Genomic DNA, 22,619 nt, shown 5'->3' on the forward strand with positions numbered 1-22,619 from the left:
ATTGTGGCAGAGCGTATGAATCGAACGCTTGTGGAGAAAGTTCAATGTATGTTATCTAATGCTAGATTAGATAGAAAGTTTTGGGCTGAGGCTGTGACGTACGCTCAACATCTCATCAATCATTTTCCATCATCTGCTATAAATGGCAAGACTCCTTTGGAGAAATGGTATGGAAAACCTGCTACTGATTATGACACCTTGCGTATTTTTGGTTCTATTGCATATTATCATGTGAAAGAATCAAAGTTAGATCCAAGAGCAAAGAAGGCTCTATTCATGGGCTTCAATGCTGGTGTTAAGGGATATCGTTTGTGGTGTCTAGAGGCAAAGAAGACGATAATCAGTAGGGATGTTACCTTTGATGAATCTGCCATGTTGAATAAGGTAAATCCAGAATGAGTGAGTAATACTTCGCAGCAGGTGAAGTGTACTCCGCAGCAGGTGGAGTTTGAGCAGAGTGTGGTAATTCCAGCAGAAGGTACCACTAGTGATTCTTCATTGGCAGATGCAGAGTCAGATGAGGAAGAGGTTTCTACCCAAGAACCTCAACAGCAATCAGAGCCAATTGCAGTCAGAAGGCAGAGACGAGAAATTCAGAAACCTGCTCGTTTCACTGACATGGTAGCTTATGCACTTCCAGTTGTTGATAATATTCCATCCACTTACACCGAAGCCATTCAAAGTTTAGAGAATAATAGATGGTTAGGTGCAATGGAAGAGGAAATGCAATCTCTAGAGAAAAACAAGACGTGGAAGCTGGCACAACTACCAAAAGGGAAGAAGGCGATTGGTTGCAAATTTGAAGACACTATTGAAGTTTGTGTTATGAGAAGATGTTCGAAGATGTGGAATATCGCCAAGGTGGAGATTTGTTGAATATTGGCAATATCCCACATTAGGAAAAGATAGAAAGTGAGGGGGTTTTGGTTTGTTATATATAGAACCCTTCCCCCTTAGGTTTTATCATCCCAAAAATCCAAGTAGCTAATTGTAACTTGGTGTTGATCTTCTCTATTGTAATATTTCTAGAGGAAATATTAATTTGGTAGTGTCCGAGGACGTAAGCTAAATTGGCCGAACCTCGTTAAAACTCTGGTATTTTATTTCTTATTTGTTTGCTTATATTTAATAGCTTTATGTTGGTTATATTTATTTAGTTATTATTGCTATAAATGTCTAAGTGAGTTCTGTCTAGTTGTTTGGTTTTAAGCGGGACCATTTGTGACCCCTTCAATTTAACTGGGAATTTTCTTAGTATAATTGTTGGCATAATAATTATCTAAATATTTCTGATAATATTGTTATTAATATTATTGTTGCTTCCGCAACACAACTTACAAGAAAACTGAATATGAAAGTTGCCGATAACAGCTCAAGTCCTCTGTCAGATATTACCTGCCACTGAAAAGTTTTGCATTGAAAGATACAATATCTCAAATCCCTTGTTTCCAGGGTTTAAAAGCAATATGTCCAGGCTAGCAATTCAACAACATACAACCGGAAAACAAAACAATATGACCACATACATATAAGATAAATCCCTTGCCATTCAGTTGCAAAGCATGCCCTCTGAATCACTCTAAATATTCAAAATGGTGAATCAAATACGGAAAAATATTGGGGAAATGAAGAAGAAAAAGCCAGTATCTTCAATATTTGAGCTGATGTGAATTAAATTCTGGCCTCAATTGGTAAATGAATTGCATTATACAGAAACCAAACCAAAATTCACAGAAAAGTAAAAAGTCAAAAAAGCATACTTAAAGCACCTTTTTTGCATTCTGATATTAACAATATACACAAATAGAAGCTTAACAAAATGTCATTCAATTCAACCAAAGACAAATACATTGAAAATCAGATTCCATTAGTAGCAAACTAGTAAATACATACAGTTGGTGATACAAAATTCATCTTAGACCCAATCCCAAGGAGCCCAACTAACAAAATGAGTGCTCGCAACCCTGTTCAAAATTTGGGGGGGGGAATCAATTAAACAAATCATATTGCATAAAGAATTAGCTGTTACAAAGATTATCAACATAGAAAGAGACCATTGCAGCGGTAATAGAGACGAGAGCCGTCTTGTAATGTGGCTCCAGGAACAAGTTTTCCAGGTAATATAGATCCAGCAATAGCTAAGTAAGCAAAGAATATCAACAATACAGCAACCTACAAGAAAGAGTTTTTATATATAATTTTCAAAAGAAAAGCTAAAATGTACTGAAACAATGAGGAATAGTCGATTACAGAGTTCCAAGAGGGAATTAAAGCCTGTAGAAGAAAACCCAGATCCATTTCTCTGTTGATGATGAAGTTTGAATCTGGATTTGAAGAAATTTTGAGCTCTGCTTACTCCGCTAGCTACACTGGCGTAGACTGCCCTTCCACTACTAAAATTTCACTTTGCTGTAACTTTTTGGGTTTATTTCACATTTGGCCCATAAACTATATCTCAATTTCGAGTTTAAACTTAAAGTTTGGGTTAAACTCTCTAATTAGTCACTAAACTTTTCTCGTGTTTTTATTTTGATCACCAAACAATGAAAATTTTTAATTTGAATAATAGTCTATCCAAAATCGTTATTTTAGTCACTCAGCCATTAAGTTTGCAATGACTTAGATGTGATCCTTTTATAAGCTACATAAAAGTCACACAATTATGAGAGCATTTATGTCTTGATCACCCAATTATAATTTTTTCTTCAATTGAATCACCAAAACTTTAAAATTAGATTTTTTTAGTCACCATGTTATTAAGTTGATAGTCTAAGTTTGATGGCTTTTTTTATTGGTCTAATAATAAATTTAGCCCATTAATATTTATACATTCTATCAATTTAGCATTACACCTAAGGTCATTAAACTACTAGTAAGTTTATGTTTTGATCACTCAAGTTCAAAAAGTTATAAAATGGTCATTGAATTATTTAAAAGTTTTCATTTAAGATGTTGAGCTATTCGAAAGCTATTATTTAAGTCACTGAAAGAAGAAGTTTGGGTCACGAGCTCCAAGTAATGATTTGACGATCAGTGAACATACTTTAAATTCAAATCGATCTGATAGTTAATGACTTAAATTAAAATCTTTAAATAATTTAATGAATATTTTATAATTTTTTAAAATTGAATTACCAAAACATAAATTTACTAATAGTTTAGTATCAATTAAAAAATCATAACAAAATTATAGGTAGGTGCCCTTTTACCGAAAAATTGCTATGTAAGGCCAAACAATCACCCTAAAGAAAGGCCACACAGTAGAATCTTTTTACGGTGCTAATTACGCAACACCAGATCACAGCCAATCCCCCGATTCTCTCTACTTCTCTCCATTGCTAAGGGTGGGTTTGGATAGGCGAGGCGTTTACTTGCGTTTAGGGTGAGTTTGGATGGGCGGTGCGTTTACCTGCGGTTAGTGTAAAAACAGCGGTGGCGGTGAGATTAGATACTGTAGCAACACTGTAGCGTGAGACAAAAGTAGGCTAAACGCACCGCACCCACCCACCCTTAGTGTAAAAACAGCTGTGGCAGTGAGATTAGATATTGTAACGTGAGATAAAAAGTAAGCTAAACGCACCGCATCCAATTGCCAATCCAAACCCCCTAAGTCTTTAATCCAACTTTATTTCGAGAAATTTCTTCTCAAAAAAAGAAACTCAGAAAAGCCCTAACTTTGCTTCTCTCACGCTCTCCATTGAGTTTTGGGGTAATCTTTTTTTCTCCTTTCGCTTTGGTTCTCCTTTTTATTTTCTTTTGAGTTACTAAATCTAGAGTTGGTAAAACCCTAGAATTGTTGAAGGGGAACAAATAATTGAAATAGGGTTTTTTTCTTTTAAATTATTATTTCTTAATATTTGTATTAAGAATTTGTATCTGTCTTTCTCCTTTGACTTGTTTATGACTTTGTTTCATGCTCATGCTAAGATATGGAGACTATTTTGAGGTTGTAATTGATATGGTAGTACCATTAAGGAACCGTTTAGAATATGTTCTCTTTGCTACTATTGTCGGTATAGTGCATTTGTTTTTAAATCCAAGAGGATTTCGCGAATCTGGAGGTCAAGATGGAATCCCGACTACAGATGTTCAAAACGAAGTTTCGAGGTGATTTAGAGTCGTTGTCCGTTCAGTATTTCGGGCCACCGCCAACTAAATTCATAAGGTTTATTTAGAAATCTCGAAAAGCTTTATTTAGAAATCATAAGGTTTTATTACAAAAGAGATACTCGGCTATCTAAATTCATCAGAAAAATTGATATCCAGTAAGTTAGGGCATAATTCTCTCGAGAATCATGAATAGCGGGTATTTTGACAAATTACGAAATAAGATGATTCTAATGCTTTTATTGAAACATGGTAAAAAAAACGCAGTGATTAAATGAACAATGAATCATGCAAAATTTGAATAGTAAATATACACCAATGAGTGATGAACAATAAATCAATAAATACAATAACAATAGTTTCAATCATGCATTATGCCAATATCAACATCAACATTCAAAATTATTAATTTAAAAGGAAGATAAAATGTGACTTATAAAATAAAAATGAGAATAAATAAATTTAGGGTTTAAAATATACACAAAATTATACCAAAAAAAGTAATGAAGATTTGAAACGATTTGATAATAGAACTAAAAACAAATAAAATGTTTAAATGAATTTTAACGGAAGAATTGTAAGAAAAAATGAATAAATCTTAAAATTAATATATATACACTTTGATTTATATAAGTAAAAATCTTAATGTAAATAATAGTATATATAGTCATAATATATAATAAAGTTAAAATAAGTAAAATAGAATAGCAAATTTAAAAGGAATAGAGTATTTGTGCATAAAAAATAAGTAAAATTTACAATTTGAAATTAATAGCGTATCATTATATATACATATGTATACTAAAATTAATTCAATATTATATATATATATATATAAATATGGAAAAACATGAGATATTATTATGAAAAATTTTGAAGCTAAATGTATATATATACATATATGAATTTAAAATATATATATATATATATATAAGTTATACTAAGATAATATAAAATGTATATAATAAAATATTTGTGAAAATAAGTAATAATACATAAAAACATAAAATAATATCATATAATAAAATAAAAGGATCTACATTATAAGATTAAGTAAAAAAACTAATAATAATAATAATAATAATAATAATGATGATGATGGAAATATTAAACTAATTAAAAAGAATAATAGCAGGAAAAAGAATTAGCTAAAATTGATTTAGTTACGGTTTGTTGTGCTTTCTTTTGCTTGAAATATGCATGTGCTGCATGGGAAGCAAGTTATTGAATTACAGAAGAAATTTGTTATCTGTTTTCTCCTTTCTTTCTTCCTTTTCTCCCTTTTCTTTTCTCCAAATTCTCTGCTGGATTTCAGTTCTTATCAAATTAATAATAAAAAAGGGAGGAAAAAGGCGAAACTTTATTTTGGGAAATTTCTTCTCAAAAAAAAAAACTCGGAAAAACCCTAACTTTACTTCTCTCACGCTCTCCATGGAGTTTTGGGGTAATCTTTTTTTTCTCCTTTCGCTTTGGTTCTCCTTTTTCTTTTTTCTTTTGAGTTACTAAATCGGCTGAAATTAATGATTGGTTGTGTTTCTTCATTCTATTATTTTGATCTCTGATTTGTTAATATCTTGTGTTCATATATTGATTTCCGTCAAGATTTCTCTTTTGTGCAGATTATTTGTTACACTCTTTAGCGTTGAAAATCTTATTAATATACGAGTTAAGCGACATTTGTTCTGTTATTAAGGTTTATGTAAAATTTCAGATTAACATCATAAAATTCACTACATTTCGTATTTCATGAATATTTTGTCATTGTTGTTTTATATGTTTTCTTGGGTTTCATTTCATGAATATTTAAAGAAAATCACTTTTTTTTCCATTCGTTGTTTTATATTTTGTCATTGTGCTTATTTTTCCCTTCCGTCGTCCCCTTGTATCGCTATCATCTAGAGTTGGTAAAACCCTAGAATTGTTGAAGGGGGAACAAATGATTGAAATAGGGTTTTTTCTTGTTTCTAAATTATTATTTCTTAAGATTTGTATTAAGAATTTGTATCTGTCTTTCTCCTTTGATTTGCTTGTTTATGACTTTGTTTCATGCTCATGCTAAGATATGGAGACTATTTTGAGGTTGTAATTGATATGGTAGTACCATTAGGGAACCTTTTAGAATATGTTCTCTTTGCTACTATTGTCGGTATAGTGCATTTGTATTTCATGATGTTATCTTTTTGAAGTGTTCCATTCTTTACAGTGACTGCATGTTGTTGTTTTTTTAATGTTACATATTGCAATCTTTTTATGGTTTTTTTCCAATCACTGTATCCTTCCATTTTTGGGTCTGTAATGTAATGAATTATGACCTTTCCAATCACTGTATCCTTCCATTTCTGGGTCTGTAATGTAATGAATTATGACCTTTCCAAATTTGGCTATATATATGTAGGTGCTGAAGTTAAAAGTGGACAGAACTTTGAGGTTGAACTAGAGGATGATGGCAGTAGGATCTTGCATCTTTCACAGGTAATTCTTAAGGAACTTTGATTTCCATATCTTTCTGTTGATATTATTTATATCTTGTTATAAAATTTCCCATTCTATAACTCTCAGGTTGCCGTTGGTGAGGGTACTGGTGATAACAAGAAATTAAAAAGAAAGGAAACCATTTGTCTCTATCTCAAATTCAAAAATGAGAAGTTTTTCGTTGGAACACTTTCCCTAGAGAAATGCCCCCAGATAGCATTAGATTTGGCATTGCATGACAAATTTGAGCTGTCCCATACACGGAAGAATGGCAGCGTATATTTCACTGGCTATTATGTTGGTAAATCTCAAGGTAGTGGTAAGTTATTATGCTAGTATTTTGTATTTGTTGATGTTTGTTAATATAGTATAAATCCGTAAATTATGGTTCATTTTTTATTTACAGATACTGAGTCTGAAGAGGATCTCCTTGAACCTACAATAAATCTTGTAAAGTCAGTGCCTGCAGCATCTGATCCTACTACGACAGAGCAGGTTACGATTGTTAGTAGTGATGAGGATGAAGAGCCCAGTGACGAGCAGGTTAGATGTCTAGCTATTATTAATTTAGTATCATATGCAGCTGATAGGCTCTTCCTGATTTTATGGGTTAATCATAAATCTGAATAGTTGAAAGAGGGGGTAGTGAACGATTACCAATATCTGCTACATCAGGATAAGTACTTGTAAACACTATCCTTGGAATTGACCTAGCAAATCTTTGAACGCTGTCCCTTGTTTTTTTTTTTCGGCTTTTTGCCTTACTGCTATTTCTTTATTTCACCTGATGATTTTCTGAAAAGAATCTTTTCTGTGTCTAGATTGGTGTTGATAGGAGTGTTTGTTTGGATATTGCTGTTTTCATTGTTGCTTTGTAACCCAATCTATGAAATACCATGTCTAATTAGTGTTGATTCTGACTATCATTTTAGGAACCTTGCATGCTGGTTAATGGTGAGAATGATAGTGATGATGCTGGCAGTGATGAGGATGATGGTGAAGAAGACAGTTCAGATGAGGATCAAAATACTCCTGAGAACGTAAGTATATATACATTCTAGGTTTGTCATTCAGGACTTTGAGGGGCTTCAGCCTAGGTTTTAACTTAGTTTTTATAATCACTGGTGACCGATTTTCCTTAGGCTGGACTAAGCAGGAAGAGACCTGCTAAGTCATCTATGAAGACCCCTGCTGCTCCCAAAAAGAAGGCAAAGCTGGTCACTCCCCAAAAGACAGGCAGATTTTCCCTCCCATCTTTGCCCTTGTAGAGATTTTGATTGCTATTTTACTAATGAGGGATTATAATGCCCATTTCGTCAATTGCGAAATGTGTTCCTTACTTCCAATTTCTCCATTCTAGTTCATTCTGGTGCAGATAGCAAGAAAGCGGGTGGACATACTACAACCCCTCACCCTTCCAAAAAGGCTGGGAAAACATCAGCTGCTGCTGCACAGGCGACGCAGACTCCAACGTCCAGTGGTTCCATTCCCTTGCAAGTCCATCACCACGTTAGTTCCTATTTTCTATCCAGTATTTAAACCAATTACTAGTAATTACATTTGGAATAATATTAACATATGTCTTGAAAACTTTCCAGATCTTTTGGCGCTGAAAATAACAAACCACGAAGCGCAAATGGCAGAGAAATTACGACGAAAGGGAGGGAATTTTCGAGAGTTTTCTTTCTTATTTCTTTATTTTTGGCTATATAATGCCAAATAAAAATCTGTAAAAGGTTTACACAAAAGATTGTATTAAGAAAGCGATTAAAAATACAAAAACAGAGAGAAGGAAATAGAATTTTTGAAAGGTGATTTGTTTTGTTTTTTTTTTACTCTTCAAGTTTCTTTTTGGTTTTTATCTTTATTTCATATTTTTCTAAAAAATTAATAATAAAAAAGAGAGGCCTTTTACCGTTTTCGCTGAGTGTTTGGAGGCCGAGGGTTTACATCAGAGGAAAAAGAAAAAAATGATTTCGACAGTTGGTATTTAAATTTTTTGTAAATATTAATTGGTATCTGAATTTTAACTAAATGGGTAATTGTTTTAGATACTTGGTTGATGCCGTTAACTTTTGTATTGAGAGCCAGTAAAATATCAACATGTATATTTTTTTATATTATTTGTAAAATTTTAAAAAATAATATAAAATATGTTTTCTTTTTATTTCACTTGCATGATGAATTTGGACAAACAATGTCCAGACGTAGATGAAGTTGGATGTTATTTGTCTAAATTCAATCTGGATGTTATTTTTAATAATTTTATATTTTATTATAATTTCAAAATAATAATATAAAAGACTTGGATTTTTTCACAATTCATTTTCAACATACATTTTTTTGTAATTTTATATTTTTAAAAGAATTAATAATATAAAAAGCTTCAATATATTTTTTAAAGTGAATGACAAAAAGTATATGGTTACCGACGAGATCTCACATTAATGTCTTAAATGAGATTAGGGCAGCCAAAATAGGATTACCAAAAAGGGTTGAGAGAAATTGCCTCTCAAGATGCCAGGGACTTGGTTTGTTTAAATTTTAAGGTTTTATTTGTTCCTTGTTTCGCTATTTTCTAGTATTTGTGTGCTTCATTACCGTTTAGATTCAAAATTGGAAAAACCATTTTCTAGCTTTGTAAAAGTTCGACCTGAGTTGAATGGTTCCACCATTCAATCATATAGCTTGAATTTGAAAACTAAAAAACCAATTCAAATCTCTAAAACCCCGAAAATTGAAAAAACACAAAGAACCAACAACAGGAAAAAAGAAGTTTTGATTTTCTTTTTTAATTATGGCTCAGTTCATTTTAATGTTTTATTTTTTTTTAATCTTATTTGAGTGTTCTTGAACTTAACAATCCCATACCGATGGATTATTCGAGGCGGTCTCCTGTTTTTTTCTTTTGAAAATTTTATACCTAATCTCTCAAGTGGAAAATATTTTCTAAAGTTTCCATCCGTAACTCGTTTGTGTTTTAATACTTTACTTCTTGTATCTCTAAATTTTCATGTTTATTTTCACTAATGAACTGCATTCCAGTCTCCGACGTCTCCCTAGAATTACTAGGTAAAAGGTCTTGATTTCAAGCATCATATATTTATGAAAATAGCGAGCATATATGCAGGCAAAGTCCAACAAAAATAACACCGAGATTGATATAATTCTGAACAAGTACAAAATTGCTATCAAAATTATTGAAACATGTCTTAGGGTCACAATAAACCACTGAAGCTCTGCCGCACGCATCCAGTCTCAGCAAATTATCATCTAAACAAGCATCTTAATAGGGTGCAACTGGAGCACGGAAGCTGGCTCCAGCATAGACAGCTTCCGCACCAAGCTCCTCCTCAATTCGCAGAAGCTGGAATACAGAGAACATGATCAGACAAAAACAGGTATAATTCTCTTCTTTCGAAAGGATGTTGATGGCTAATGGCAACTAGAAACTATGTTTAAAGGTTGGGATATGAACCTGATTGTACTTGGCTAAACGCTCAGACCTGCATGGAGCTCCGGTCTTAATTTGGCCCTGGTTAAAAAGAAAAACATGAACACGTCAAAACATTTGCAACAATGAAGATTTTCGATTCAGATTTAAGATAGTAATATTATTTACCGTGGCCAAACCGACTGAAAGGTCAGCAATAAAAGTATCCTCCGTTTCACCACTGCAAGAACAGAATCAAAATATTCCGTGAGTAAATTGAAACTTCCATTTTGCAAATCAAATCAATAGTTTTAGCTTTCGAACCTGCGGTGGCTGGCCATCACACCCCATCCAGCTTGCTTGGACATTTTCACAGCTTCGATACTTTCGGTAACAGATCCAATTTGATTGACCTGTTTCAGTCATACCAAGAAAGAACTCAGATTAATATCCAAGGCATCGTCCATAACAAATAAAAGAATGACCTTCTAAAAGAAGAATCCATTGTTACCTTGAGAAGAAGGGCATTGCAAGTTTTTTCGGCAATTGCCTTCGCAACCCTCTGCAAAGATTAAAAGGAATACAAATGTCAGTTTGCGATACATACATACATTCTTGAAAAAAAAAGAAAGAAGGAAATTCTAACCTTTGGGTTGGTGACCAAAAGATCATCTCCTACAATCTGAACTTTTTCTCCGATTTCATTGGTTAGTTTGGAGTAGTGCTCCCAATCATCTTGGTCAAATGGATCTTCGATTGACACAATTGGATACTCGGCTACGAATGACTTGTATAAATCTTTCAAAGCATCTCCTGAGATCTTTTGTTTACCGTCATTGTTCTTTAAGAGCCAAACGGAAATATATAAGAGCAAAAGAAGTTAGTATAACACATATGATGAGTAATCATAGGTATAATGATTTTGAGTTGTGACAAAGGTCACCTCTTCTTTGAAGTTCAGGTCGTAAGTTTTATCTGTTCCATAAAATTCAGACGCGGCAACATCCATTCCAATAACAACCTAGAATAATGAATATTCAAATTCAATTAGCCATTTCCTTGCGTCCAGAAAAGGGAGTATTTATGAAGGTTACTAAGAAGGGGTACTAACTTTGCCAGTGTAACCAGCTTTAGCAATGGCGGTATTCAACAATTCAAGTCCTTCCTTGTTCTCCTGAAATTACACAAAGAAAAGACATCAATAACTAGTCATTCAAGGAAATTAACATTTAACGTGTATAAACAAAGTGATCACGGGATTTCATGACTGAGGATATACCTGGATATTAGGAGCAAAGCCACCTTCATCACCAACATTGGTTGCATCTTGACCATACTTCTTCTTAATCACAGACTTCAAATGGTGATAGACTTCAACACCCATTTTCATGGCCTCCTTAAAGGATGATGCTCCCACAGGAAGAATCATGAACTCCTGCAGACACAAATGCATGAGAACATCAATACCAAGATATGAGCTAAGTTAAGAAAATCATAAGATAGCATTTGAGAACTTGATTTTAGAATTTGGATTTGGAAGTAAAAAATAACATATATTAAGGTAAAACATTTAAAAATGTAACATTCATGAATTTCACAAATCCAAACATTTGTTCAATGCCTAAGAAAATCCATGTTTTGAAAAGCCCATGATGCCTGCATTTCATTCTTACCACTTACATTATAAATGAAATCCAAATCCCAAACAGAGCACAAAGGAATATCAAGATCCATACCTGCATAGCCAATTTGTTTCCTGCATGTGAACCACCATTGATGACATTGAAAGCAGGGACAGGAAGAACCAACTTGCTGTTACCAGCAAGGTTAGCAATGTGCTGCATTGAAAAGCCAGTTTAGATGACATGAACCAAAAAAAAACCACAAGTCCAATAAGCCAAAATCTACCTTGTAAAGGGGAAGTTTCTTGACTTCAGCTCCAGCTTTGCAAACAGCAAGGGAGACGGCAAGAATGGCATTTGCACCGAGCTGAAGAAAAACAGTAGAAAAACAGACATAGCATCAAGGATAAGAAGCCTCGGAACAAAAATCATTCGAAAGACAATAAATAAGAAATCGAAAAGGTTACCTTTTGTTTGCACCAACCCCACTCATTTTGGGTTCCATCCAGTTGTTGAACCATGAAATTGTCAATTGCAGTCTGCTCGGTTGGGTCCTATAGAAATAAATTGAAAAGAAAGCATTTCAGTTAGAAATATAGCACGACTAATTACCTCAAGTTCACCATAACTACTAGTGCCCAATTTATTTAATTACTAATGCATGACATATTGTCGTACTCTCAAAAAAAATCAAATAGTCGCAAAAATAACAACCAAACAGAACTACATACTGAAAGTTCATTAAAATAATATCATCAGTTCATGAACATAAGAGAAATTCCAGGTTACGGACAAACCTTTCCAATCAATGCAGGGCCGATGATTGTGTTAACATTAGCAACAGCCTACATTTTACAAGAGCAACAAATTGTTAATAAAAATAAATTAATACCAGCAAAAACAATAGATAATAGGATAACTGACCTTCGATACACCTTTACCGAGGTAATCGGAACCTCCATCTCTCAACTCAAGAGCCTCGTAAATTCCTAAAACAAAACAAAACAAATAATTAAAAAAAAAGTAGAAATCAATTGTTTAGATATTAATTAACAAATAAATTAAACGTACCAGTGGATGCACCGCTAGGAACTGCGGCCCTAGCCTTTATACCGTTCGATGTTTCCACATCAACCTATCACATTCAGTCAAATCCATTAAGATCGAATTAATTTTTTTTCAAAAATTAGAACACTCAAAATAACTGAATAACTACAGGAACAGCGTTTACTCTACGAAATCAGATGGAGAAATAGCAAAAAAAAAAAGAAGACAAAAACACAGCTACTCGACCGATTCGACTCACCGAGTCGTAAATATCAATAAGCAAAACAGATCCAGAAATAATCAATCCGTAAATGAGTAACGGTGATGCTATAATACTACACATCACAGATCGATAACACAACAAAGCATAGAAAACAGAATAAACAAGAACAAACGAATAGAGCAAGATGAGGAGCTGAGAAACGAACCTCAACCGTAGGATTTCCACGGCTGTCGAAGATCTGCCTAGCTTTGACGGAGACAATAGTAGCAGCCATGAGATGAAAAAGAGAGCCTTTTGAATTTTGAGATCTAAAACGGAAAAGGAAGCTTCGAGATTATCACAACAAATAGGTAAGCAAGCAGGTGGAAGTGAAATGTGGTTTATAAAGAGGAGAATAAGTGAATGAGAACCGTTGATATTAAAGGAAAAGGAAGGTGCCGTTTGATTTTATTTTATTGGTGTGTCTAGAAGGATGAGGAAAAAAAAGCGGAAAACAAAGGCGAGGAGCACGACTTTTTAAGTACTTTTTTTCATGGGGTGGTCGTTCCGGTGGATGCATGCCCATGGTATTCGGTGGTCTAAAGTACCTTTGATGGTTTTAGTAATTAGTATACCATTAGGGGGGAATGGAGACTAGACATCATTATCAGTTGCGATTTGGATAGGTGATGCGTTTATCTATAGTTAGTGTAAAAATAGTTATAGTAATGAAATTAGATACTATAATGATATTGTAATGTAAGATAAAAAGAAAATTAAATGCATTGTACTGGAGGTGAATGTTCATCCAAATGAGCCCTTAGTTTTATGATTGGTAAATATACATTTTGAATGTAATTTTAGGGTTTAATTTGATATTTAAAGTTTTTTGGTTTAATTAGGTATCAAAAAGCGAAGTTTAAGTACTTAATTGAACAAAAAAGTATCAAATTGAACCTTGAGATCAAATTTAGGTACCTAATTAAACCTAAAAAATCTTTTAAGTATCAATTTGAACCTCAAAATTAAATTTAGGTACCAATTTGTATATTTACTCTTTTATACCTAAATTTAAATTTGAATTTGAGTTTAGAAACATATCTATTTTTATATCGAAACAAGTATTATAAATTAAAATAAAGTTACGTTTAACTTTTTAATTTACATCAATTTTATTCATATTTTGTTCTAAAATTTATAAAATTAATCTTTTAAAATTCATGACTACACTTCTCAATAATTTTATCGGTTCAAATGTGAGTTTTCTTCCCAATAGATAATTCTTATTATAGGTAAATATATTGGTTATGACATTGTTAATGACAAAGACAAACTATGGGCCAAGGAGACGAGTTAAATTGCTCGACAAGAAAAGTAAAAGGAACTAATTGTGTAATTTAAATTAAAATTTTCATATTAAATAATGATATAACGTACACATTAGTTTATTGTTATGTTGTTAACGATAGTTAACTGTTGACAAATAGATAAATTTAGCAGTATATCATAACATTTTAAGATTCGATGATCAAAACATAACCCAAACCATACATAAATGATGAAATCTGAAAATTACCCAAAACTTTATAATTATCAGAGAGAAAAGAAAAAAATTATTTCCACGTATTTTGAAATCGGGATAATATAAAATTTCGCCCTTGAACTTACCTATTTGTAATTAAGTTGGTCCTTAAACTTGTATTTCGTCAACCACTTTGATGCTTCCATATTAATATCATTAATTCGTCGGTGGTACCACGTGACAGCCTATCAAAACACCATATGAAAAATATAAATATAAATTTTTTAATTTATACATTTTGAATTTTTTAAATTTATGTTTACCAACTGATAACTTGAGAAACAATCACATGACACCATCGGATTGACTAATAATATTAGGTTAGCATACGACTAATAGTTTGTTGGCACCTTGAAAGCATATTCCTTTTGAAAGATTCCAACTCAATTGCTCTTTTTCCTAAAAACAAGTCTCTACTTTCATTTCATGATTAATTAATTCAAGTTGTTGACACGATTAATTATTCTCGTTAAAGTTGTTAAAATGGAATTTCACTTCTTCTTTTTGTCCTTTCAAGTCTTGCAATTTTTTTAAAAATAAATCCAAATTTTAAAGTGAAAAATAAAAGAAAATCCTAAAATATTCCACGGAAGCATATTAACGAGAATAAATAATTGTGTTAACAAATTAATAACATTATAAATAATACTAAATTAAAGTAAAAGGATAAAATATCAAATTTAAAATAATAGAGAGGTTAGAAACATAAATTGACCATTCATATTAAAGTGTTTCATCTATGTTTACAAAAATTATAGGGCGAATTAAATTATATATTTAGTAAAATGTAATTTCACCGTTTTAATAATTTATATATTTATAATTTTTAAAGGAGTGAATTAAAATTTTATCATTTTGGGAGGTAAAGTACAATTTTATTAATATAAAATTTTATAAATTATAAAAGAGCCTAAATGAAAATTTTACCCAATGGCTTCGCTTAACGCTATTAATTAAGAGTTTGATTGAGTTTGTATTAATAATTAACCATGTTTCAACTCGCTTATGTAATTATTAAAAGTCATCATTTTTATCGAGCAATAATTTTTTGAGGATACTTTTATCTTTTCTTATTTTTATATAACAATCTAAAAATTACATACACATGATAAGATTTGAACCTAAAACATCGTAATATTCATTGTTTCGATTTTACCATTTCAACCAAAACTACATTTGATTTTTATGTTGATTTTTTTATGATTATTACATAAAAGGATTTCACCCATGTTATAGGTTTATAATAATCTAGTTACATATTAAAACTCTAACTAAGATTATGTTTGACAAAATGTTGAAAATTTCAATTAACTGAAAATTAATATTTTCAACACGTTTGATAACCTATAGCTAAATTTATTAGATATAGATTATTTTTTCAAAAAAATATGGAAAATGATAATTAGATAGATACCTACTTATCACTCAATAAAGAATTTTCTTAATTATTTTTATTTTATTCTATTTCATTTAAGATTATATTACCTTTATCTAACAGTCTAATTATAATTAGTATTTAATTTTAAGTAATACACCAAATAAATTTTATAACTTAAATTCAACACTTAAATTTTCAATACTTATTTTTTCAACACTTACTTTTTTTAACTTATAAATCATAGCCCAAGTCTTTTTCTTATTCTTTTTATAGAAAAATCCCAACAGCTCAACTTGATTTGATGGTGGTCGGGTTAAGATGCAAACTTCAGTAGTTTGATCAAGTCAATGTATCTCTAGTTTATATCTGAATTATTTCAATGTTGTAGTTATTATCAGTTTATTTTTCTCTTTTTTGAGATAATTCTGTAAACATGACATTTGTGCATTAGTTTGTAATTATTTATTTATCATTTGTACTACGTGCCAAGTGATTATTTTCTTTTTGTAAGAGCTAATTTTACCTTTTATTGGCTCATATATTTATAGTTTTACTAATTTGAAATTGTAGCATTTTGGGAGGCCAAACTATAATTTTGTTGTATATTAACGTAGGATTTTATAAAATTTAAGAGACTAACACAACAATTTTCCATTTTAAGGGTCATGCCTAGTGCCTGCCCCATTTATTCGCCCTAGTTTGTCTTCTTATATTTTTATATTTCAACCCAATACATTTTATATATAAATATATATATATATATATATATATATATATTTATATTTTAAAATTCACCATTCCAAACAAAGTTTGATTTTGTTTTTACATGAAAAAATTATAAAATAAATATATTATTCAAAAAAATGATAGTTTGTCGTAATCTAGTATTTATATCAATTAATAATTTATTGTGTTTATGTAAATATTATACAACATTTATTTTACACTAACACAATTCATCCCAAAGAAAATAATACATTAAAATATGTTATTTGTCCGTGTTAGGCGTTTATGGGTTGGACCGAGCTTAAGTATTATATTAAAACACTTTATGTTTACCCAATCTCAGTCCATCTTAAAATACAAGCTTAAATTTTCGCTCAAGCTTGCTTTAAAAAAAAATTTAATTCAAGTTCATTTTAGGCTCACCCATATTATTATTTAAATAAAAAATTATGAATTTTATATTTATATTATTTTTAATTTATATTTATTATGAATTTAGGGTTGTCCATATTTTTATATTATTTTTAATTTAATATTTTTTATTTATAAAAATTTTATATATAGTCATCTTAATATTTTTTAATGTTTATATTATAGATTTATTTTTATGTGTTATAAATTACACAGTATATAAAAATAACATAATATAAAACATTACAAACTTTAAAAAAATGTGTTAAGTTGGGCTCAAGCATTGAATGTTCAAACTTCAGCTCAACCCATAATTTAAACATGTCTAATTTTTTCTCCCGAACTCTCCTAAATTTTTGGGCAGGTAGCCCGACTCATGAACATGTGTAGTCATTATACTTTTATATAACTTGAGATTTAGTCATTATTCTTTAGAAGCTAAAAATTCAATCCTCTTACTCTTTCAATTTAAAATTCTTAATCCAATATTTATCGCCATTAGTAGTTTCTATTAAAAATTGTTAACTCAACATGTTTATTTTCCTTTTATCATACATCACATGAAGACAACTTAATCAATATGTCAAATTGAACTAAGATTTTTTTTTTAGTGAATTACAAGAGGAGGGTAAAGCCGTAGCAACAATGCGACTCAAAACCAAGCCACACTTGGAATGACAAATACCCTGATCATCAGGCCAACATACGAGATTTATTGGACTAAGATTTTTTAAGTCAAAACAATTGGAATTTTAGAATACAAGGACTAAATCTCAAATTCTATAAAAATAGAGAGAGTAGCAAACATATTTTAACCAAAAGGAAAACAAAAACATTATCATCAAACGTTTAGGGACCAAATTATATATGGTTGAATGAAAAGCAAGCCTCCCAACACATAAAAACTCCAAAAAGAGATAATCTGTCTTCACTCTCACCTGACATTGTTCTTTACGCCCTTCAAAACCATAACCTAACAAAGCTCTCAAAGGCCAAACCCCACCCCTCACTCTCTTTTATTAATCTCTGCCCTTCATTTCTTTCACCATTTCCATTGATTTTTTAACAATGGCAGCAACTTCCTTAACCCTCTCAAGATTCCTCTCACCGGCCGCCGCCATTTCATTATCCAGGACCACCAAGCTTTCCTCTAAATCCCTTCCTTTAAAGCTCTCCTCCGTTTCTCCCCTTTCCTTCAACCTCCACCGCCGCCGCGTTTCAAAACCCATTTCCTTTTCCACCAAAACAACCCAAATCTCCGCTGCTATCTCCGTCGGAGATAAGCTTCCTGACGCAACACTCTCCTACTTCGATTCCGATGGTGAACTCCAAACCACGACGATCTCTTCCCTCACCGCCGGCAAAAAAACCGTCATCTTCGCTGTCCCCGGTGCTTTTACCCCCACTTGTTCCCAAAAACACCTCCCTGGGTTCGTTGAGAAATCTGGGGAACTCAAAGCCAAAGGGGTTAACACCATCGCCTGTGTTTCGGTGAACGATGCGTTTGTGATGCGAGCTTGGAAGGAAAATCTGGGTATCAAAGATGAAGTCCTTCTGTTATCGGATGGTAATGGGGAATTCACTAAGAAAATTGGGTGTGAATTGGATTTGACCGATAAGCCTGTTGGACTTGGTGTTCGTTCTAGAAGGTATGCTCTCTTGGCTGAAGATGGTGTCGTTAAGCTTCTTAATTTAGAAGAAGGTGGTGCTTTTACTTTCAGTGGAGCTGAAGATATTCTCAAAGTGCTGTGATTTTTCGAGAGATTAATAAACATCGGCTACTTCTTTTGTTTGGCTAGTTTTTAGTTTACTTTTGTAATAAAATTGACCAAAATCTGAGAACTTTCTGATGAATGAATGATATTTTTCCTTTGAATCTGTGTCTATTTTGGGTTTTACGTGCTGCAATGATGATTCGCATATATATGAACATAGATTAGAAGAAAGTTTAACTATACATATATATATGAAACAACTACATCTTTCTTTGAATATCAAATTGTCAGGGTTGAATAAGCTTCTGCAGTGTTCCTTCAATAGAAATGAACCTTCCTTTTCCCGGTTACTTACACAGCAAGTTCCGAGACATCCTCATCGGAGTTCCAGTTGTCCATTCCTTTAGCCTTCATCTCCAAGCAGATAATCTGCGCCTCTTGCGACTTTCCTTGCTCTTTAAGGCCAATCACGAGTTCCTTACAAGTCGTGAAACGTGGAAGGAAATGGTTTTCAAACATTTCCCGATACCAAACGTATGCACCGATGAAATCCTTGTGTTCACAATATCCCTTAATCAGAAGGGTATATGTATCAGCTTTAGGAACCAATCCCTTGGCCTTCATATCATCAACAACATCCTTTATTTCTAACAACTTTCCGTTTTTAAACTGTCCCAAAATCAAGCTATTGTAGGTCATTTTGTCAGGGCAAATTCCACGGTCTATCATCTCTCGATGCAAAGAAACTGCATTTTGAACATCTCCGTGCTCTGCATACAAGTGAATCAGCACGTTATATGTGAGTAGATCGGGAGTCAAATGCATCTCTTCCATTTCGCGAAACAGTCTCTCAGCAAGTTCAATTCCTTTCTTGCTGCAACCACTAATGAGAGGATGATAGGTATTCAAAGTCGGCTTAATGCCCAAACTCTTCATGTTTTCATACAAATCCAGACATTTCTCGGCATTTCCTTCATTAGAATACCCTGATAATAGGGTGTTGTAGGTGATGACATCGGGACTACACCCATTACTTGTGATTTTGGGAAGCAAAGCTTCGGCTTCAGTTATCCTTCCCTTCTTGCATAGTCCACTAATAAGTGTGTTGTATGTTACGATTGTCGGTCTTGTTTCACCCTTCACCATTTCATCAAAGTACTTGAAAGCATCAGTCAAGTTTCCGGCTGCACAATTTCCAGCAATAAGCGTGTTATATACCAGCACGTTAGGCAACACCCCTCTACTTATCATATCCTTGAAAGTTATCTCAGCTTCGAGAAGCATTCCATTCTTGCATAAACAATTTACAAGTGAACCATACGTTACAACATTCGGTTTAATCCCATCCCTTTCCATTTCTTCTAAAACCGCAAAACACCTATCGAGTACATTCATTTTCCCGTAACCATTAATAAGAACATTGTACGTCTCGACTTTAGGCGAAACACCCTTCTCTCTCATCTTTTTCACCCATTCTTCAGCATTCTCCACCTCTTTCATTTCAAAAAACTTGCCAATCAAAGTATTGAATGTAACATAATCCGGCCTCAACCCCAATTTCTCCATATGCTCAACCGTTGAAATAGCTCGATTCATATCCCCAATTTGACAATATCCCTTCACAATGGTATTAAACACTACCTCATTCGGCACAAACCCTTTCTCGATCTCGTTTTGTAAAACCTCTTCTGCTTTTTCAAAATCCCCTTCCTTACACAAATGATTCAACCAATTACTCAATGCATACCTATTGATCCCAAATCCTTTCCCCTTCATTTCTTCATACAAAGCCATTGCACTTTCACCATTCCCACTCTTCAAAAACCCATCAAAAAGAATACTAAAAGTATACCCATCACCAACAAATCCACGAGCTTCCATTTCCTTTAAAACCCCTTTTGCCTCTTCCATTCTTTGAGCATGACAAAGACCACTAATCAATGTATTGAAAGTAACAATGTTAGGCTCCACATTCTCCTTCACCATCCTCTCTTTTAAACCAAAAGCCTTCTCTAGATCCCCAACTTTACAATACCCATCAATAAGAGTATTATAAGTAACCAAACTAGGCACTAATTTCCTCTCAAGAATCTCATTAAACCCTTTCTCAGCTTCCCTAATTCTCCTCTCTTTACAAAAGCCACTAATCAAAACATTATAAATAAACAAACTTGGATTAACCCCTTTTTGTTTCATATCATCCAAAAACTCATAAGCCCTTTTCAAGTCCCCTAATTTAACAGCAGCTTGGATAGCTTTACCATACATGAATCTATTAGGTCTAAAACCAGACCCTATAATTTCTTCAAACAAATTAAGGGTTCCATCAAACTTATTCAAAGATACCAAAGAATCAAGCAACAGGTTAAGTGAAGTTATAGAAGGCTGCATACCTTCTTTCCTTATAGCTTTATATAATTCCATGGCTTCACTATGCATTTTGGATTGAGCTAATAATGAAAAGAGAATATTTGAGAAACTGAGTTTCAAAGAATATGAAGTGAAAGAGAAGAGATTGAAGAGATCAGATGGTGATTTCGAGGAAAGAAGTGATTTTGTGAGGGTTTGAGCAGCTTCAGTTTGGCCTTGTTGGAGTAAAGTTGTAAGCTCTTGAATATGGTGGTGGCATTCATGGTGATGAAGAACAAAGGTTTCATGTTTCTCGTTGGTGTTGGCTGCTTGGGAAGAAGACAGTGTGGACAGTGTGGAGAGAGGTTTGGGTTTCTTCTGGGAAGTGAAAGATAATTGGGAGAGGAGGGTTACACGCTTTGCTGCCATGTTAGACTTTTGGCACTGATACACCATTAAAGAAAAAAAAAATCCTTTTTGTAGGGTTCAATTTCAGTGCTGTAGTTAAAGATGATGAAGCCCCAATGGTTTCACCATGAAAGGCCCATGAGAGACCTGTAAAGGTATCCCCTTTGGTTCTTCAAAGAAAGCCCATTTTTATCCCCACTTTATAGTGGCTGTTATAAGTAGTAGCCCAGGTCTCACTAAATGGTAAATAGAAGGATAACATGCCCTCAATATCACTCATCTATGAGTAAATTTATATTTTTAACTACTTAATTTCAAAAAGTTACGAAATGATCATAAGATTATTTGAAATTTTTTATTTAAGTGATTGAATTGTTCGAAAAATTTTATTTAATTCAATGAGCTATTAAGTTCTTTTCTTTTTAAAGCTTGGCTAGCAAACTTTAAGAAACAATTCGACGACCGATATGGTACATATCTTAGATCCAAGTCGATTTGACAATCATTGTCGAAGATCGAAGAAGAAAGTTGTTTGGATTTTGATGTGTAGATTCATGACGTTTAAAGCTATTTCATGAAAAATCTAAATTGTAAAAAAGAAGGGGAAAAAATCTTTTGATCGGTGTAGGTGGTGTGAACAGAGAAGGCCATACAATAGTAATTTTAACAACCCATCGACTTAAATTAAAACTTTTGAATAGTTTAGTGATCATTTTGTAACCTTTTGAAATTCAATGATCAAAATATAAATTTACTAATAGTTTAGTGACCTTGGGTGTACTTTACCCTAAATTGAATCCATAGCTTTGGAAAAAAAGTAAAACATTTAAGGTCACTGAACTATTAGTAAATTTATACTTTAGTTACTCAATTTTAAAAAGTTACAAAATAACCACTGAACTATTCAAAAAATTTCATTTAAGTCACTTGAAAAACGGTTTTTTTTGTGCCTTTAATGAATTAAGTTAACCTAATACTTTGTTTTAGGTTTTTTAGGAAGTTATTGGCCAAGTAGTGATAGCCACTTTGTTTTAAACCTTAGCTTCTCCTTACTGCCCCCGATTGCCCTCGTATAATCTTTCTCCCCTTTTCTCAGGGGCAAAGCTAAAAAAATATTTTAGGGGGTCAAAAATGAATTAAATAATTTTGGGAGCTCAAAGTACAATT

General features: G+C 32.6%; 5 protein-coding genes across 7 annotated transcripts in view; 2 read left to right on the forward strand and 3 right to left on the reverse strand.

Moving 5' to 3' along the window:
* Positions 1-2,412, reverse strand: part of LOC105786363 (delta(14)-sterol reductase) — a 38,166-nt gene extending 35,754 nt beyond the window's left edge. Inside the window, exons 1-3 of one of the 3 annotated variants that reach the window (XM_052620388.1) lie at positions 2,251-2,412; positions 2,055-2,172; positions 1,894-1,964 (exon numbers count right to left, since the gene is read on the reverse strand). In XM_052620388.1, the coding sequence (XP_052476348.1) occupies positions 1,894-1,964; positions 2,055-2,172; positions 2,251-2,298 (237 nt within the window). In that variant the 5' untranslated portion in view covers positions 2,299-2,412. The remainder of the gene's footprint in view (positions 1-1,893; positions 1,965-2,054; positions 2,173-2,250) is intronic. The other 2 variants (XM_052620387.1, XM_052620386.1) reach the window with 2 other exon arrangements.
* Positions 2,413-5,367: 2,955 nt separating this feature from the next.
* On the forward strand, positions 5,368-8,384 carry LOC105787111 (histone deacetylase HDT1). Its single transcript, XM_012613556.2, has 8 exons — positions 5,368-5,551; positions 6,503-6,579; positions 6,667-6,898; positions 6,986-7,122; positions 7,512-7,619; positions 7,722-7,815; positions 7,940-8,088; positions 8,178-8,384. Exons 1-8 carry the CDS (start codon positions 5,539-5,541, stop codon positions 8,190-8,192), a joined length of 825 nt encoding a protein of 274 aa, XP_012469010.2. The 5' UTR covers positions 5,368-5,538; the 3' UTR covers positions 8,193-8,384.
* A 1,277-nt stretch (positions 8,385-9,661) lies between these two features.
* Positions 9,662-13,278, reverse strand: LOC105786370 (enolase). Its single transcript, XM_012612758.2, has 16 exons — positions 13,110-13,278; positions 12,706-12,769; positions 12,559-12,623; positions 12,432-12,479; positions 12,102-12,188; positions 11,921-12,001; positions 11,749-11,850; positions 11,292-11,447; positions 11,124-11,186; positions 10,956-11,033; positions 10,659-10,853; positions 10,524-10,574; positions 10,337-10,425; positions 10,202-10,253; positions 10,058-10,114; positions 9,662-9,946 (listed from the first exon to the last, which is right to left on the reverse strand). The coding sequence occupies exons 1-16, from the start codon at positions 13,176-13,178 to the stop codon at positions 9,866-9,868; spliced, it is 1,338 nt and encodes a 445-aa protein (XP_012468212.1). The 5' UTR covers positions 13,179-13,278; the 3' UTR covers positions 9,662-9,865.
* Positions 13,279-17,882: 4,604 nt separating this feature from the next.
* On the forward strand, positions 17,883-18,856 carry LOC105786372 (peroxiredoxin-2E, chloroplastic). Its single transcript, XM_012612760.2, has one exon. The coding sequence runs from the start codon at positions 18,049-18,051 to the stop codon at positions 18,730-18,732; it is 684 nt and encodes a 227-aa protein (XP_012468214.1). The 5' UTR covers positions 17,883-18,048; the 3' UTR covers positions 18,733-18,856.
* A 60-nt stretch (positions 18,857-18,916) lies between these two features.
* Positions 18,917-21,510, reverse strand: LOC105786371 (pentatricopeptide repeat-containing protein At5g12100, mitochondrial). Its single transcript, XM_012612759.2, has one exon. The coding sequence runs from the start codon at positions 21,498-21,500 to the stop codon at positions 19,047-19,049; it is 2,454 nt and encodes an 817-aa protein (XP_012468213.1). The 5' UTR covers positions 21,501-21,510; the 3' UTR covers positions 18,917-19,046.
* Between the last annotated feature and the right edge of the window lie 1,109 nt (positions 21,511-22,619).

Source organism: Gossypium raimondii, chromosome 1 (assembly GCF_025698545.1).
Source record: "Gossypium raimondii isolate GPD5lz chromosome 1, ASM2569854v1, whole genome shotgun sequence".
NCBI lineage: Eukaryota > Viridiplantae > Streptophyta > Magnoliopsida > Malvales > Malvaceae > Gossypium > Gossypium raimondii.